This window comes from Ptychodera flava, unplaced genomic scaffold, assembly GCF_041260155.1.
Source record: "Ptychodera flava strain L36383 unplaced genomic scaffold, AS_Pfla_20210202 Scaffold_113__1_contigs__length_234537_pilon, whole genome shotgun sequence".
NCBI lineage: Eukaryota > Metazoa > Hemichordata > Enteropneusta > Ptychoderidae > Ptychodera > Ptychodera flava.
Genome location: NW_027248295.1, coordinates 192,501 through 210,000, shown reverse-complemented (window position 1 = coordinate 210,000; position 17,500 = coordinate 192,501). Strand labels below are relative to the sequence as shown.

At 37.4% G+C, this 17,500-nt stretch overlaps 2 protein-coding genes across 4 annotated transcripts in view; both read right to left on the bottom strand.

Moving 5' to 3' along the window:
• LOC139126649 (uncharacterized) overlaps window positions 1-9,984 on the bottom strand; it is a 25,720-nt gene extending 15,736 nt beyond the window's left edge. The window contains exons 1-7 of the mRNA XM_070692713.1: window positions 9,757-9,984; window positions 7,485-8,759; window positions 7,085-7,174; window positions 4,004-4,111; window positions 2,986-3,078; window positions 1,548-1,934; window positions 241-903 (exon numbers count right to left, since the gene is read on the bottom strand). Of these exons, the coding sequence (XP_070548814.1) occupies window positions 241-903; window positions 1,548-1,934; window positions 2,986-3,078; window positions 4,004-4,111; window positions 7,085-7,174; window positions 7,485-7,827 (1,684 nt within the window). The 5' untranslated portion in view covers window positions 7,828-8,759; window positions 9,757-9,984. The remainder of the gene's footprint in view (window positions 1-240; window positions 904-1,547; window positions 1,935-2,985; window positions 3,079-4,003; window positions 4,112-7,084; window positions 7,175-7,484; window positions 8,760-9,756) is intronic.
• Window positions 9,985-15,533: 5,549 nt separating this feature from the next.
• LOC139126647 (tolloid-like protein 1) overlaps window positions 15,534-17,500 on the bottom strand; it is a 16,390-nt gene continuing 14,423 nt past the window's right edge. For all 3 annotated transcript variants that reach the window (XM_070692711.1, XM_070692710.1, XM_070692709.1), the window contains exons 9-10: window positions 17,160-17,288; window positions 15,534-16,754 (exon numbers count right to left, since the gene is read on the bottom strand). In XM_070692711.1, coding sequence (XP_070548812.1) covers window positions 16,702-16,754; window positions 17,160-17,288 — 182 coding nt within the window. In that variant the 3' untranslated portion in view covers window positions 15,534-16,701. The remainder of the gene's footprint in view (window positions 16,755-17,159; window positions 17,289-17,500) is intronic.

The window sequence follows — 17,500 nt, the reverse complement described above, 5'->3', positions numbered from 1 at the left end:
ATTTTTGACTCAATTAACTAGCTACAAGCAAAATATCAATGTATATATTTTTGATAAACTAAAGACTCGCGAGCCACAGGCTTCATGGCCCCATTAAACGACAACTTAAAAATTTCTCCCACCTTTGCTCCTCTACATGTCCGCATTAAGTTTTCTGTTTGTTTTTCCATATTGAAGGAATAGAGGGAGTTATAATGGTTCACCTTTCCAAACACGTCATTGCTACATTGATGTACCTACCTCTTTCGACCTGCCTTAACTGATGATAGACTTCCTTCTGTTCATCAGGAATGTCAGCGTCATCAACGATTGCCTGGATACGCTCCTGTAGATCCTCTTGTTTTGCAGTCAAACTGGCCTTGGCGGTCGCCTTCCCCGACTTTGCCCGTACCAACTTCCTGAATTGCTCTATTATGTCTTGTTTCCCTTTGGTAGGGATGTCAAAGTCATGAACGGTGTTCTCAACATACTCCATGAGTACATCGCCCTCTATCACCAGCTTTTGATCAGGCTTGCCAGTCTTCTCTGGACCCAAAGGCAGGAACTTCTGGAAAGCCATCATCAATTCTTGCTTTATTTCAAGGGGAACATCTACTTCATTGATTATTGCTCCTGTCTTTCGAACGAACTCTTGTCGATCAAAAACCAATTCAGAATAAATTGTATTCAGTTGTCGTAATTCTTTCTTTATCTGGATCCATTCATTTATGAGTTCATTCAGTTCAGATGTTCTGCCTTTCTCTCTTTCCTCTGATATTCCCCTTAGAATATCTCTGTCTCTAGCTTTATCTCTTGTCTTTGCCTGCTCCATAGTGACATTGGCCCTTTTTCTCAGAACATCGGATTCGATTTTATCATTCATTTCTTCGATGGCTTCAATAGACAGTTTGAGTATGTTGTCACCTGAATACAAATATAAATGATAATGGTATATTACAAGGAATTTAATGACACAGTTACAACATGTTGTTTGTAGTGAACTTCTTAAACTGCCAAGTTCAACGAAAAGATTGCAATGTCCTTATCATGTATTTCGACATTGTCAAATCAATGAATATTATAGACGAGTTAACAACTTGGACAAGAGTAAGATTCTAGTTATGGCGAACAATAAGAATGGACGCAAAAATTGTTATAGATGAATTGCAATTTTATCACCGTTCAGAATGAGAAATCGGTAACATATATCGTAGACCATTGTAAATGCCAAAATGTTGAAGCACAGGCACAGCATCTGAAGTCGTACAAAAGAGGACATGAATTATTTGTTCATATTTGATCGAAATTCGACATAGTGAGAATTCATTTCATATTTCTATCGATATATCAGTCTTCCAAAAAACAGTCTATAAAGTACTAACTAGAACATTTTAGCATTAACGCTCATCATCTACATATGCAATTATTAGAAAACATTTAAAAATTCCCCAGGTACAAAGGGTGAGAAAAGCAGTGGCATATCATTCGATCGTTCCTCTACATCGCGTGCGTTTTACTCGCCTATCTACCAAGCCATACTATGATGTGTAATCGTCACTTGAGCATACCTTTGGTGACTGCCAATTCCTGCTTACATAACAGATACTCTTCATAGTCTATTGATGTTCCCAATGACAGGTATAAAGCTCCAATTTCATCAAGTAGGCTCTCAGACAGGAATGTACTCCTTACCATCCTGTGAAGACTACCACTTGAATAGTCACCCATCAAAGACTCCAGGGCTTCCGATGACTGGCAATCCATGTTGTAGGAAATGCTTCCTTCACCCATATCATGTAACTCCATATGTTTATGGCGTTGGTCTAGTTGTTTTCCAACCAGTACAGCGTTTTCTTTTGTTTTTTCGTTGGAGTAGAAAGCAGCAGTAACATCCCTCACTTTTTTGCCGTCCTCCGGAATAACACCGTCGGGTCTCACTTTCACTCCAATTTGGCCTGAAACGGCAAAATTTCAAACTTAATTTCGACACACTCATTTATGCAATTCGTACTCACAATTGTTTCCTACATCAAAACGGAAGACATTATTATAAAAGATGGTCAAGCCAGCGATTTAGTTCGAAGAGCTTCCAAACTGAAAGGAATGATTAACACAAACATATTGACCTGTCGTTCCCATTATTTTCAGTAAATGATTCAATGTAGTCAAGAGATATCTGTAATTTACTTTTATCACATGAAATTTCTCTGATACGTGTCCATTACTGACGTTCACGGTTATTAAATATGCCATTGATATATAAACCTTACATGTGTGACTTTAACTATTAATTACATTGAGGTATAGTTTCAGTTCATAGCGGAATCTCAAAGGGAGCTTACAGTGATATCATTATCTGACATTGACAAAGTCTTCATAGTCATTAAGGCATATTTTTTCTACTGCTGCATTCCATTACTATCAATTATATTACCATGCCCTGGCTGTCGCATTTTGATTGGTCGAGCTGAACCACGTGACTGACCACAAATACACAGTAATGGTCTGTTTACGTGCCCGTGAATATGAATAATAAGATTAACAACTCAAAGTATCGTAACTTTACAGCTCAAACGTAAATCATAATCAATCACAAAATAAAATGGAGCACTTGTGGGCCAAGTTGAGATACTTTTTTCTGAAAATATCTCCGGATTTGCCAATTTTTTACAGCGCGCGTGACATTTTGTCGCGTATTGCTCAGTTCTGGGGCCCAGTTGTCGTTCGCTCCGGAAATTTTCGCAAATTTTGACGGTTTTCTTCGGTTCGTTGATAATATAATGGAAATAACAGACTCCGCTCTGACCATTAACGTTTATTTATGGGCGCGGGCTCGAGGAAAGCCAAATTAACGGGCTCGGCAAGCCTCGCCCGTTAATTTTGGCTTTCCTCTCGCCCTTGCCCATAAATAAACGTTAATGGTCAGCGCGTCGCCCGTTATTTCTATAGTGTATTTTCGTGTTGTTTTGAAATATTTCATATGATATGCCATGGTAAAGTTCTTACCTGGCAGGCGTTGCCTCTTGTTTTTCTTGTTCCAAAGCTTGTGATAGGGAGATTCTATAGACTGTCGTTCGGATTCAATGACGTCAGAATTGACTGTAAAAAGAATACATATTGTTTAGTTTATAGTTCATAATTGTTACTTAGCACGGCCTCTGCATATTAAAGGACAAGGTGGGTTGCTGTTACCGAAGCTGTACAATAACTCAACAGAATTGTGAATGTGAGTTCTTCATGGGGACCAATCTGTGTATCCACCGTCCAATGCATAAAACAAACACTGTTGGCCTCTGAAGTTACCGTATGCAGCCTAAGCAGTGGTCAAGCTGATTAGAATCTAAGCTTAGGATGAGATAATATATGATTAGGAAGGAGAAATAAGGTGTTCCATTTTAATGTTTGAATTGCTAGGCACGGTACTTTTTGTTGGTATGTAATTTCCTATTCCTTTGGTATGTTGGATCCTTATTACATAAAACACGACCTGCTGGCGAATGTTGCAGTAACTCAAATGATTCGCCATATTAATATCACGAGCTCACTTCAAACTCAATCTTACACATCAGCCCTTGTCAGAGTATGGCTTTCTTGGTGACTAAGTAAAAATCCATCCCAAATTACTGACGGCCTGCTCTTCAGCATCGCATATAGATAACTATCGCAGAGGTGCATTGTGTACTTTGTAAAGCAACAGATGAACATAATCTAATTGTGTCTTGTGTCCAATCATTTACAGAATACAATCAGTATTGACAATTAAAACTACGAGCTTCTGCACTTTAATAACAGAATGACTTCCAATGAACATATAGGTAAAGATGTACAAAAATAAAATGTACAGACTACCGATGCTTTCCAGTATTGGAATTTCAAACCGACATGAATGAGGGAATCAAATTAAACAAGTGTTGATGGTACAAATATGCTCACCTGCAAATAGTGGATATACAATTTATTTTTGAAGTGAAAAATCTGATATCTAGCCTGCGTTCAAATGATGTATGGAAGAGTAAAACATTACCTGAACTCCCTTCCTTTCCTTTCCTTGCTTGCATTACGTCACGATCAAAACCTAACTGGTCGTCATTTTCGGGTGAACATAACTTGTCACCAACATTATTTGCACCATCTGAAGAAGTAACAATATTCCTCCTTGTGAAAATAAAGCACTGTTTATTTATGTGTAAGCATTACAGTACAAAATCTCTCTCTCTCTCTCTCTCTCTCTCTCTCTCTCTCTCTCTCTCTCTCTCTCTCTCTCTCTCTCTCTCTCTCTCTCTCTCTCTCTCTCTCTCTCGATGACGCATACCTGAACATTATAAATAATTCTTTATGACAAAGTTGTTTCACACAAATTTACATTGTTTGTGCAACAAGCATTGCCCGTTCAGTATCTTAGTACTGAAGCCACAGTGATTCTTATGAGGTAAAAAAGAGAAAAAAAAACTCTAAAAATTCTACAGTACTTTTTAACGTTTGGTTCATTATAAATTTCTAATGAGGGGTTATACCTGTATTTAGTTCATCTCTACTCTTTCCCTCTGTCGTCTTTGACTGGTTGCCGTCAACTCGACTGTTATCGCCGTACCTAGGAAAAGAGGTGATACTTATTTTAAAAGACAGACTCACATAACAGCAAGTCAAACAATAACTTATGCAAATTAGGAAATACATAGTCTGATATATATATATATATATATATATATATATATATATATATATATATATATATATATATATATATATATATCGGGTTCAACCTTTCGTCAGCACTTAAAAAGGTAGGAGAAGCGTGGATATACAAGAGCTAAAAGGAACCAATCAAGTGTGGGACACATCGAATGCATTGAATTGTCAATTTATCTAGGTGATGCTAGTGTGGTAGGTTTTAAAAATTGTGGTCTGTACTAGTATGTCGACTTAGAGTCCTAAGGAAATTATTGCAGTAACTGCCATTATTTTCATTAACAAAAGACAGAGCTGAATTTTTTCTAGGGAGCTGTCATCATTTGCAGCCTTGGAGTCGGAGGAATTCCCGAGAGTAACCACCCTGCAAACCATGATGTATTTTAGTAATCACCTCTCTAACGTACAATAGTGTCTAACTCCACCACTTAGAAACGTTAAATATTAATACAAGAATTTTCGTAAAATTTACAATTAACAAAAATATCGCAATACTAAAGACCATAATTAAATCCTTGGGTACCCCGCTAGATCATCATTACTTATTTCATGCCGGTAGAAAAATGCGAAACCAACAAACTGAAATCAAGGTCACAACAAAATGTAGACATAAAAGCTCACACTATAACCGATATCCAACCATATATAGTGTCATTTAATTAGGATGGGTATCATGACAGGGTTGTCAATAGGATATCTAACAGGGCAGAATTTGAAAGAAGGGAGTGGGACACGCGAGAGGCGGAGGGGGAAGTGCCAGAGGGGATGTCCCCTATCTTGCGTTGGAAATTTTGAGAAATTGATGTGTGCAGTGGTGCAATCTGAGAGGTGTTTTGTTTTTTGATTTGTTTTTCTTTATTAAGTAAATTTTTAGAACCCCCAAAACGGAGAGCACTAGCGGGGTCCCCTCCCTTGCATCGTAAATATTGTGCAATCTGAGATGTGTTTTTTTTCATTTTGCACCCAAAATTGATAGCCCCTATTTTTTCTTTCCACACTTTAATTAACGCCCCTTCCGTGCCTTTGAAGTTTGAGTGACATCCCCTTCAGATTCCTCCGACCCCCCCGCCCAGGCCGTGAATGACGGCTCCCTTAGATCTCTTCTGTAATATTTCTAAATCTATATAATCTGTGACAATTCACGGTCAAACTATATATTTAGTTAAAATCGGTATGTCAACATATCAGTACTTCGGAAATGAATTTGCATTCTCATTCAATCGCTATATATACTGATGTATAGACAACCCGTATGACAACCAACATATGGGACATTTTGATCAACATCATGTTCTTCTGAATTACAAACCAATATATATATTATATATATATATATATATATATATATATATATATATATATATATATATATATATATATATTTTTGATCAACATCATGTTCTTCTGAATTACAAACCAATATATATATATATATATATATATATATATATATATATATATATATATATATATATATTATATATATATATAATATATATATATATTGTTGTACCTTTCGCCGTTAGGTCTGACGTTTTTTCTTGGTCGGATGTAGCGTCACCAGGGTGCTCGTGTTCACATGTTGTCGATTTTTTCGATTTCTATGCATTTACCTCTGTCAGCTGTTGAAAGAAGAACAGGTTGACAAGGCATATTAATATATGACTCATATAATGTTTCAACTGTACATATCTCTACTTTTGTTTAGGATTGCACCAAGGAAACAATCCAAGCTTGTTGTTGCGAATATTAGCTGTTGTAAGTAGTTCGACCAGCATTAGACATAACCGGTAGAGTAGGGGTTGTATTGTGTGACTGAAAACAAACACGCCATTAGAATTGAAATTGATGACTTCATTTACATATCCGGAAGTCAGTCTGAGTTAAAATTTCAACTCTGTGATATCGTCTCTCCCTTAGAATGAATTTCATTTTCATTTATTATAAATCAATATCACTTTCTTACTTAATCTACCTTTACTATATAGGTATTAATACTCCTTGTGTTCTAATTACACATCATCTTGTGAGACAACGAATTGCTGACCTTTAGTAATTTGTTGATTCTGCAGATATTTTGAATGTATATATTTATAACCATCTGGAGACGTCACGTTAAAATATCACACGGCATCACTAGATAAATGTGTTGCATCAGGCCGATGCACAGTAGCCGGGGCAATAGTATCTATTCCATTATTACATTATAACCTGATATTTGTACGCTTACATTGCTGAGAAAATGATTCCTATTCTGATATTTTGCACTCAAAACTGCAAAGAAAATAAATGGAGCCCACAAATGGGTTTTCTGGATTCGCGGTATTACATCTGTACGATACCTTACTCATAATTTCATAATTTGTCCTGTTTATTGCACTTTTATGACGTTAGGTCTCCCTAAGTTAAGTCTGACCTTCACTTTCTTGATTACCAAACGTGCCAGGAGGAATTTCATCATGGCGTGCTGTCACTGCTGCGTCTTCTTCAGTTAATGATTCAGGAACTGTTAGAAGGAGAATAACATGAAAATCAACACCAGGCTAACTGTCAAACTAAATAGAAAGATTGTTTAACTTTGTTTTTGACATCACATTTTTCTGGCTTCCCTTCGTGTCTGTCTGTCTGTCTAGCTGTTTTATGCTAAGTCTTTTTTTCAGCCCGTCTCTCTGACTGTCTGTCTCTGTCTCCTCTCATTTTACAGCATTTTTTCTCTTCTGAATTGACAGCATCTACACACTCTCATACAACACACTCACACGCACACGCTCATCGACTCATACACTGGAATGTCCTTGTACTCTATGAGAGTCTACCTGTTTGCTTAACGGCATGTTCTGTTTCCTTCGTTGTTTCTTTCTTTTCAGAAGATGTGTCTTGCATATCAGCTGTTAAAGTTGCAATAAAGGTTTCGTTTACGCCTTGTTGATTCCCAGCAACTTTCTCGATGATGTGTTGTCTTATCACCTTAGCTCGTTGCATCGCTGTCTGGTTTTCCAGCATGACGGACGTTATTCGTTTCGTCAACTCTGCAGGATCTCTAACCATGTCTTTTGCACATTCCTTTGCTTCAATAATATCAATGTGTTTATCCACTATCTCGTAGCTGTGAGATCCTTTAGGGAAGACAACAGGTATCGCTGCGCACATTGCTGCCATGGTGAGGTTTGCATAACTTGTTGAAGAAGGCGGAATCAGTACAAGATGAGAAGAGAACAGTTCACGGTTGAATTCCTCAGTAGTTGTCACGTACGTAGGCGTGATCTTCAATTCAGGGCTTCTCTGCAACTTTTCCACGATTTCTTCCTCTTTACTTGGTGGTATTCCAATAATTTTCCATGCCGGTGGCGTCTTCCGTAATAAGTCGAGATTTTCAGCGACTGTGTTAACGGCACTAATGATGATATCAAGTTTCTTGGGATCTTCAAATTCGTATTCTTGAACGATGGATAGAATTTGGAATGCTTCGTGTTCAAGATTGGGGAGCTCTTTTGATGAAGATGGCGCTAAGTATTCTTCGAACACAATTGGAGAAAGCAGCTGTTGATTAGTGTCAGGATACAGCCGTCTATACCTTCCGTAAACTCTTTCCCCAATAGAAAATGAACACTTTGCATTTTAAACTCTTTTGACATAACTTTCTTTAGGAATTTCAGCTCCTCCTTACTGCAGCCGACGATCAAAGGCGTTATGTCATCTTTATCAAAGGGATGATCAGATAACAGGACGCCCTTTGAAACACCTTCGACGTGATCTGAAAGGCAGCTCCTGATGTGAACGCACTTAAGCCAAACACAAACTTGACGTTTGCCAATTCTTCTAGCTTTGGATAGTGTATGTTATGGTACAGCAACCAATCACGATGTGGCTCTCTGAATTCAAATACGCCTGTTTTGGTCGGAAGATGTAGTGTTACACCCATTTCTTCGGCTTCGCGTTCCTCTTCTTCAGTTGCTTGTAGAGCTGTACAATGGACAGATATTCCAATGTCCTGTAGTAGTCTGATCACCAGATGAACACAGTCGGTGACTCCTCCATGAATTGACGGTCCCCAACGATCACATACGATTACAGCCTTTTTTACCATACTCCTGTGAATAAAAAAAGAGTTTTATGACAGTTGGTTCGCATTGACAAACGGTGTTTGATGTAAATTTTAAATGTATTTTATTCATCTTGGCGTGTTTCTTGATCAAAACATCTTATCCTTGCTGCTTAAAAAGTATCAGAGCTAAATCGTTACACATTATTTATCACAGAGTTATTATCTAGTTGGCGAATAGTCGGATATTTTGAATGCAGTTCGTCACCCTGACACAGTGTCCTCTCACAGACTTCGAACTTTGATACTTTGGGGGAGATAAAAACAGGGTCTCATCACATTTTCCACTCTACACATAGAATTGTCCCAGGGCATGGGGTGTTATTACAGTTGTGATTGTTAAACCGTTACACATAAATGTCTAAAGGTTTCTGAGGTCAAAAGGTTAGGAAGTATCACAACGGTAATACGAATTTTAGGGATCAATCAATGCATCAAGTGATTTGTTATGAGTGTGTTTAACAACGATATTATTTAAAGGTTCCAACAATTACAGAATAGATCACATAAATACCCGAACTAATCTATCTATCTGATCGTCCATGCCAAATGGAAATGGCGTCCTTTCTAAATTTATAATTTTTCCCCCAGCAATACAATGATCCTAGATTTTGATTTATTTTGACGATTGCACACCAACTGCAAAGTACTTTATCTCCTTGAGACTCTTAGTCTTGCTTGTATATTATGATCATTAGCATTGGAATGATTTAGAAAGTGGGTCATATCTGACACTCCCATTCTCTTCATATCGAACTATAGAGGGCACCCGTGTCACCTGACACAGGGCCTTCAAATTGCTGGGCACTCTTATTGTAGTGTTGGTCAGTTTATATGCCATTAAGTGTTATAGTATTGTATGCATTTTTTCCTAGCCGTGCTGTTGTCGTAAGAATTTTCTCTTGTATTTATTAGTACAGGTTATTTGTCACGCTACGAACGGTGGATTGGCTTGCTAGCCTATTAATTTGCGTCTGTATATTTACCTTTTGGTGTTCGTTGTCGTTGTATTGCCACGTCGGCCGCCATTACCATCTGGGCGTTTAGCAGGTACACCGCCTTTGCTGTCGGAAGTACTTGGTCTTACGTCAGAACTTGCCATGCCGACCCTGGATCTGAGTAAGTCAAAGTCAAAGATGACTGACGTCTAATGGGATGACGTAACTCTGATCAAGGATAATCGAGAAAGGTCAGAGAGAAAGACACGAGTAGAAGTTAACTGTCCCAGAGTTGCAGAACTCGTGACAGAAACCTTAGTTGATTATTAACTTTTTTCATTTCAGAATAAAATGGCGACGTGCCTCGTACTTTTCTCTGTAATATGTGTTTTATGATTATCTTAGCTGCGTTCCGGATCATATGAAATATGTTAGCCAGTCTTTTTTATAATTTCGAGAATGCCTAGCTAAATTTAGATCTTAAGTCGTACTCAAGTGTAAGTATGCTTGTAAAAAAATTCATATGTTCCGTGTTCGTCCACTTAAATATGCCCAATCCCACGGGCTTGCCTTAACACTATACCCACGGTAGCCAAGGATTAGGTTCTTGATATTGGCCTCAAATTTAAGTTGTTGCCGCGGTTTGAATCTATTTGTTTAGGATTTTCTTCAACTATTTAATCATGTGGTACTATTTGACACAAAGACAATTACAACCATAGCAGTAATGATATCTGGACTTCTCCCTGTTAATCAGCCTTGTTATCAATCTTTCAATCTCCCCCTACACGTTTTGGTCATTCTCGCCTCTTCCAAATCACTAAAACCGTTGCATCATCATTATCATCATAACTAACATCATTGTCGTCAGTGAAATTTCATGACTTAGAAAAAAGACAATTCGTTCCAATAATCTCTCTGACTCAACTCGTGATAAAATGTAATACATACAAGGATGGAAGTCGCGATATTACACAAGCGTCTGTAGTACTTCGTCCGAATGCGAGTATTAATATCAACCGATAGAGCCTGGGGATACCTAACTCTGACAAGGTTAAGTATTAGTGACACTATATAAGTTGACCACCTTAAAACAGACAGACTCTGAGACAACAACGTAGTCAATGTAAATTAATTCGTGAATGGAATTGGACACTTAAAACATAAGTGCAATGAAATCGGATTGAAAATAGACGATGTATGTCAGTCTTGCAATATTTACAGCGAAGCGACATTGAATACTGTCCAAGATAAGTTGACTTCTGTTTCCAGGTGATGTTGTTACAGAGTTCCGGGAACCCAATGTGTAATTTATACACGTTATCTTCTCATGTATTAATATGGTTTTAATTCATAAAAGTAAACATTAACTTTCAAAAATTATCATCTTCATTCTGCACTAGTCTCTATTATTGACTTCAGGTTGTGACGTTATGTATTCTGTCTACCTCCTTTCTGTCTCTCCACTACTACCTGTCTGTTGCATAGCTTGTTGTTTCCAAAATACGAGAGTTTTTCATATAAAGTTTTAAAATAGCATAGCAAATTAGTATCATGAATTTCTGGAAATGCGTATAGCCAGGCTAAAATACACGGTCATCGAGTTTTAGTTATTTCCAACAATCTATAGAGCCATGTAAAACTTACAATCAAAGCAGACACGTGCACAACGTCCGGGCCGAGATAGCAATCGCCACTGGCGGCATCGTTTATATATGCTGAAGATTCAGTTCAGTTCGGTAATTACAAAAATATATCTGATCATATGAAATCGGCTGTCATGTATATAAGCGCATTTCATACAAAGATAAAATCAACTATTTGTGTGTTTCGTAAATACATATATTATCGTTACATAGTTCCCAGCAAACTTATCAGAGTGGAGTTTGCGCAGTGGGACCTAAAATAATGTAAGTACAGTTAGTCTTAGACATGTATTTCATCAACCTCTCCGATACATTTTCACGCACTGCTGTTTGTCACAAGCACACGAGAAATGACTACCAAATAACCTAATTGTTTCTATTATTCCTTTCAAAAATGTTCTGTAATATTTATCACCCTTATGATTGTTTACAAATTATTTCAAATTAAATGTAAAGAAATAAATAACTGTCATCAACTGTCAGGCTTGCATTATTACGTTTGCCAGGCGTTAGGTTCCACGATATATCGCTCTACAGTGACATGTCCAGCTTCAGTCTGGCGGCACTTATTTACATACAGACTAAAGTCTGAGTGCAGGTGTCCAAATTCCTCTGTATCTCAGCGTCAGTGCTGATAAAGGCCGAACTAAAAGGTGACCTGGATAAGGTCAATCGAGACAAACACTTCACCGCCATTCTGACTTGCCACAACAGTTATTCACTAAATTGATTCAATCTAGGTTCCCCAGAATCTTCCATCAATTTAAAAAAAGAATGAAGTAAATCACTAAGTCGTAATTTTCAGTACTCAATTAAAGTTCAATTAGCTGTATCTTCTTGCGATTTTTCCGTTAGTTTTGATTGAAATGATCACTGGCTCATGTTGAATAGCCTGTAAAATAACAGATAATCGCATATTATTCGGAAACATTACGTGCCCTACAACTAAATAACATGTGATTTTACAACGAAAATTTCAATTTTTGTCCGGACAGAAATACAAACTCTGTTGACACGCGGATTGCAACGTAGGCATTCTTCTCAACTGCGCGAGCCATGTACAGCAATTTCAAAATAAATATTCATTACTTATGCCCAGCACTTACGTCGTAGTCCATTGTCCGAGCACGTTGCGTAGCCAGATGTCTGGCAATCCTCGACGCAATGGTGTTTTGATCCCTCAATAAACGTGAACTTGTACATCTGGCGTGATCGCGGCGTCACCATATCTGCGTTCTCCCCAGCACGCTGAGCATGCCAGACGTCAACAAATGAGCTCGGAAGGACAACACGTTTGAACAAAAATTAGCAGTTTTATGTGACTATAACATCACTAATCATGATTGTTTCTTCGTAAAACAACATTTTGCAAGAGATATGAGCCTCAAACATGGAATTTTCCGAGGTAAAAAATGGTCAAAAGTTACAAATAATGGCCCTTTAAGTAATGTCAACACACGAATCATATTGTAAATTGAAGTGATGTGCAGTGACGTCGTAAATTAATTTATGTATAGACTATTTTAGGGGAAACCCAACCAGCCCCATATGGGAATTACATTATTCGGGACATGGAGTAGTTTTTTATAATTGGTGATTTTTACGTCTTTGAACTTTGCTTGCTTGTGTTGAGTGGAATAGAACTACGAATTACCCTTGCAGTTTGTTGTATTTGACGTTTTATACAACTTTTATACAACTTTAAGAAAAGAACTCTGTATTTAAGCGCATCGACTTTTCATACACCCACAGGCTACGTAGCGATGAGGAAGTAGACATGAAATAACATCAAAACTATAGTATGATTAGAGATTGTTAACAGGACTGTGCTAATCACACTCCTAACGATAACGCCGGGTGTAAAAGCCCAGGCAAATTTATAACATGCACGCACGCTTCAGTAATGCTGTAGTAAACTACAAAGCAAAACAACATTTGCCCATGTGACAGTGAATACAAAATGAAGCGAAGTGAACGATAACTAGTGAAATGGGTCGCTTCTTATTTCTGATTTTCAGACATTCGCTACCTAGCGTACTTGTATTGCGAGAGAATTTGCAATTGTGATCATAGGGGTCAAGATAGTCATCTCTGAGATATTCTGAGTTACACCGTCCATTATCTCACCAGTAGTCGTTCTTATTCCTGAACTTTCTATCTTCATCTGAGCTCAAAATTACGCTTCTAAAGCTTAATATTGTTAGCATTACAACCAAGATTTAATAAATGTAACAACAGTCTGAATGTTGTAATATTACAAAGGTGTAACTTAAAAAGAAAAGCAGATGAGCTTACATTTGCAGGTTAAAACCTCCTTACTTCTCCGTCCAATTATCCCAAGTTCCAATCCTATTTATTTTGACAACACGCGGTAAACTCACATACATGTAAGTCAAATTTGTCATCGATCGTGAAAGGGGCATCCAGTTGGTTGCCAAAAAGGATTACCAACACATAGTACGGTTTGAGGTTCTAATTGCCGCCGCATTTTAATCATACTCACAGTCTTCTCAACAACAACAACAAAAGATAATAAAACTTAAAGACATATAAATGCATGCACGCATGCAGACACAATGCAATAATTGCAATAATGCAAATAAACAATATGGTTTTGTTATTTTAGAAGGTCCACAGTAAACGTTGTGACAGCAAAGAGCGCACGAGCAAAATATCGAGACATAGGAAAATAAACGTCTCCGTAGTCAGCGTCATTACCAACACGATTGGAACTAATTTGGGATAATTGGATAGTTAAATGATGTCGATTTAATCTACAAATGAATCTATAATCTCATCTGCTTTTCGTTTTACGTTACAAACTTCTTTTTATGAGTAATTTGCAATATTGCTACAATCAGCTATACGGCACATAACACTTTTGAGAAATTTGAAAAATATGAAAATCAAATTATCCCGAATTAGTTCATGTCCAATCGTGTTTACACTACAATGAAGCTGTAGACTCAAGTCGTTGAATTAAAAAAAATGTCTAGATCGTTTTAAATCGACTATTATGTCTGCTTATTTCACAAAGAAAATATTTGTAGTTCCCATTAAACTTTTTTCCTGAGGCCTGAGTTGAGCTAAAAGTGATGCAGCTAGTTAGTCCCGATCCACGTATCGCATTACCAATTTACGTATCGCATTTAGCGCCGCAGTTATACTTATTCACGCGAATGGTCACAGAAACGCACTATTACTTAAATTACATACTTAAACTAAAGCTATGTGATCAACAAAATGACTTGTTGTTTTTCTTGAATTATTTTCGCATTCGTCAGTCAAGTCTTAACCTGTTATGATATTAAACGATGTATTTATAAATTTGTCGAATATCTCTTTCAATCATAGTCAGTCAGGCTTGAAAACGATTTTTATCTGGCTTTAACAGAGTCTCCTAAATTTATCGCTTTACGATGTTTATGGCTCCAGTATGGCGGTGCATATCTACGTGCACACTACCAACTAAATGTAGGTGTTCAATTCCACTGTATCTCAGTGTCCGTACTGATAAAGGTTAAACAGACTGGTGACCTGAAAGAGGTTAATCAGACCAAATATTCTGCCACCATTAGCATTCTAGCTCTGACATCGCCGTCTCTGTCATCAATAGATGATAGCACTACAAATATCGTTCACGTTGCCTCAGAGTCTCTTATTAAATTGAAGGTAGACGTAAATATCTCAATCGTCATTTGGATTCGTTTTTATGCAGCATCGAAGCGCAGATAACGTATCCATGAAGTACTATCTAGAAACAGACCTGGCTTGGGAATTTGTAAGAGCTCCATATATGCGTTACGTCATTCAGAGCACGGAGCAGATGTTTATTAACCGGTCTTTTCGCGGCTTTATACTTTCGTCACATGTACTTTACTGCAAATTTAAAATAACTTTCCTTCAAACTTTGCAGTCCTTGACCTTTATACAAAAGACATTTTATACTCAAACGATGCGTGCACCGACCAAAGCACTCTGTAACTAAACAATCGACTTTTCATATATTTTGGTGACAAACTGACGAGTAAGCAGAAGTTGTCGAAAATTCCAAACCGTAGATTTATTAGAGATTGCTTGTCACACTATTATGCGTTCACGCTTTCCTGTCTCAATGCTTAACAACTTAGTTATGAACGAAGCTTTTAGAAAATCGGTTGTTTAGTACGCTACTAATAATCCCAGTTTGTAGCTTTATTGACGGATGATAAATTACAGTAACGATACAGGGTGCAAAGGTTGTGTCAAACTGTCGCTGATTCAAAGTAAATATTTTGATGAAACAAGGAGACACTCAGAACACGTTGATTCATACGTATGTTGTCTAGTTTATCAACTCTGCGGTTATGTTTATGCATAAAGGATCAGTTTTAGAAAAGTTGTGTCACAAATAAGTACAGAGTAAGTGTTAGACACTGCAGTTCCCCAAATATAATAGATTGGAAGATCCGTCGCTGGGGGGCGCTCTCTACGCCCCCCCCCCCCCACCTCTGAGTTCAGCAGCACTCTGCATTAAACATCAAGAAGTTTAGCGACCAGATACAGCTGTAGGCGGGCGTGACAAACGTTCTTTCTTCTCGCCGCCGCATGTGACAGCCCGCGTCAAGTCGTAGGAGGAGGGGAGTGAGGGAGCGTCCTCAAGCGACAGATCTTTCAGTCTACAACTAGAAATGATACAAATTATGATTCAGGGAACGTAAGTACAACAGCGGGTTCAAGTCACGTAAAATAAAGACACGGCTGTAATATATGTACTCGCTCAAAGCTTAAAATAATTTGTGTTCGAAAGCTATTTCTATGTATACAGAAAGATAAATACTGAGGGGATCATTGACAATGAAGATATTTATCAATGACAATAGAAGAAAGACCTGTAAAACTACATACACATTTTCACATTTGTTCTTATGCAATTTCTTAAGACAAAATTTTCTGATAAAGAGGCAAAACTGCTGAAATCCTGATTTTGATTTAAATAACTTTTAGATCAAAAGACATTCCACACTGATGAAGTGTAACAATTCATTCTAAATCGACGGAAATGAATATTTTGGTTTGATATAGAAGTTATTATTAACCTTAGCTGGGTCCTAGGGATACATATTATAGGTTACTTTTAAAGGATGGAGTTGTTGGATATTCTACATTTCTATTCTTTCTAGTATATAGTGTCATTTCTCAGATACAGTGGTTCAAGGCATTCGACAAAAATCTTTCTTGCTGATGTCGTCTTGCAAAAATCATTACTTTAGTACGTCGAATGTGTCCAACGATGTTAAAATATTGGCTTAAAATGTCATTGAAACTGTGAAAAGTCCTAGTTTGTGAACAGCAATGGCTCAAAACGTCATCGAAAGTGCAAATCATCGACCAGAATCGAAACAATCACCGACACAAGTACTGTAAGGAAAGTGAGATAAATATTAGACCAATGCACGATCAGTTAACAGTATTTGCATTGTTATCAATCACTATATTTTAGATCTACGAAGGACGAATTTTTATACATGACGAACGAAATTCCTTTTCCAGGGGGTGTCTCGCTTTATTCAGATAGTACAAACATTCACAACAACTTCGTACCATAGTCACATATAAATGCGAGATGCTTTATTGCTTTTAAAATAGTTTTAAAACTTTAGATCCTTAGGTCATAGATTTTCTTATCCAGTGTCTTCCGAATCCCGTTTGATGGAGAAAACATCGTTTTCAGAACGTTACTCTTGCAGTAAATATAAACTCGAAGTAAAATTAATGATAAATAGTAAAATAATACGCCGTTATAACTATTTTTCAGCCACTCACCAACTGAAGCACTTGTAATGCGCGAGGCTTTCCCACTGTGGTCACGATAGTCGTCTCTGAGATATTTGGGAATACACCGTCCATTGTTGCACCGGTAGTCGTTCTCATTCCTGCACTTTCCATTGCCATCTGAGCACACAATTTGGCAAATAAAGCTTTATAAGGTTACCTTTCAACCAAGGTTTAATAAATGTTGAAATTATCTGTCGCATGTGACCTATATAATTCTGGGACTAGTGAGGCACATATGCGATTGACATGCAATTGTTCTCTTCAGAGACCATGAGCTAATAAACTATTTAAAACATTGAGAACAATAAGCTGCTTATTATTCATTGTGT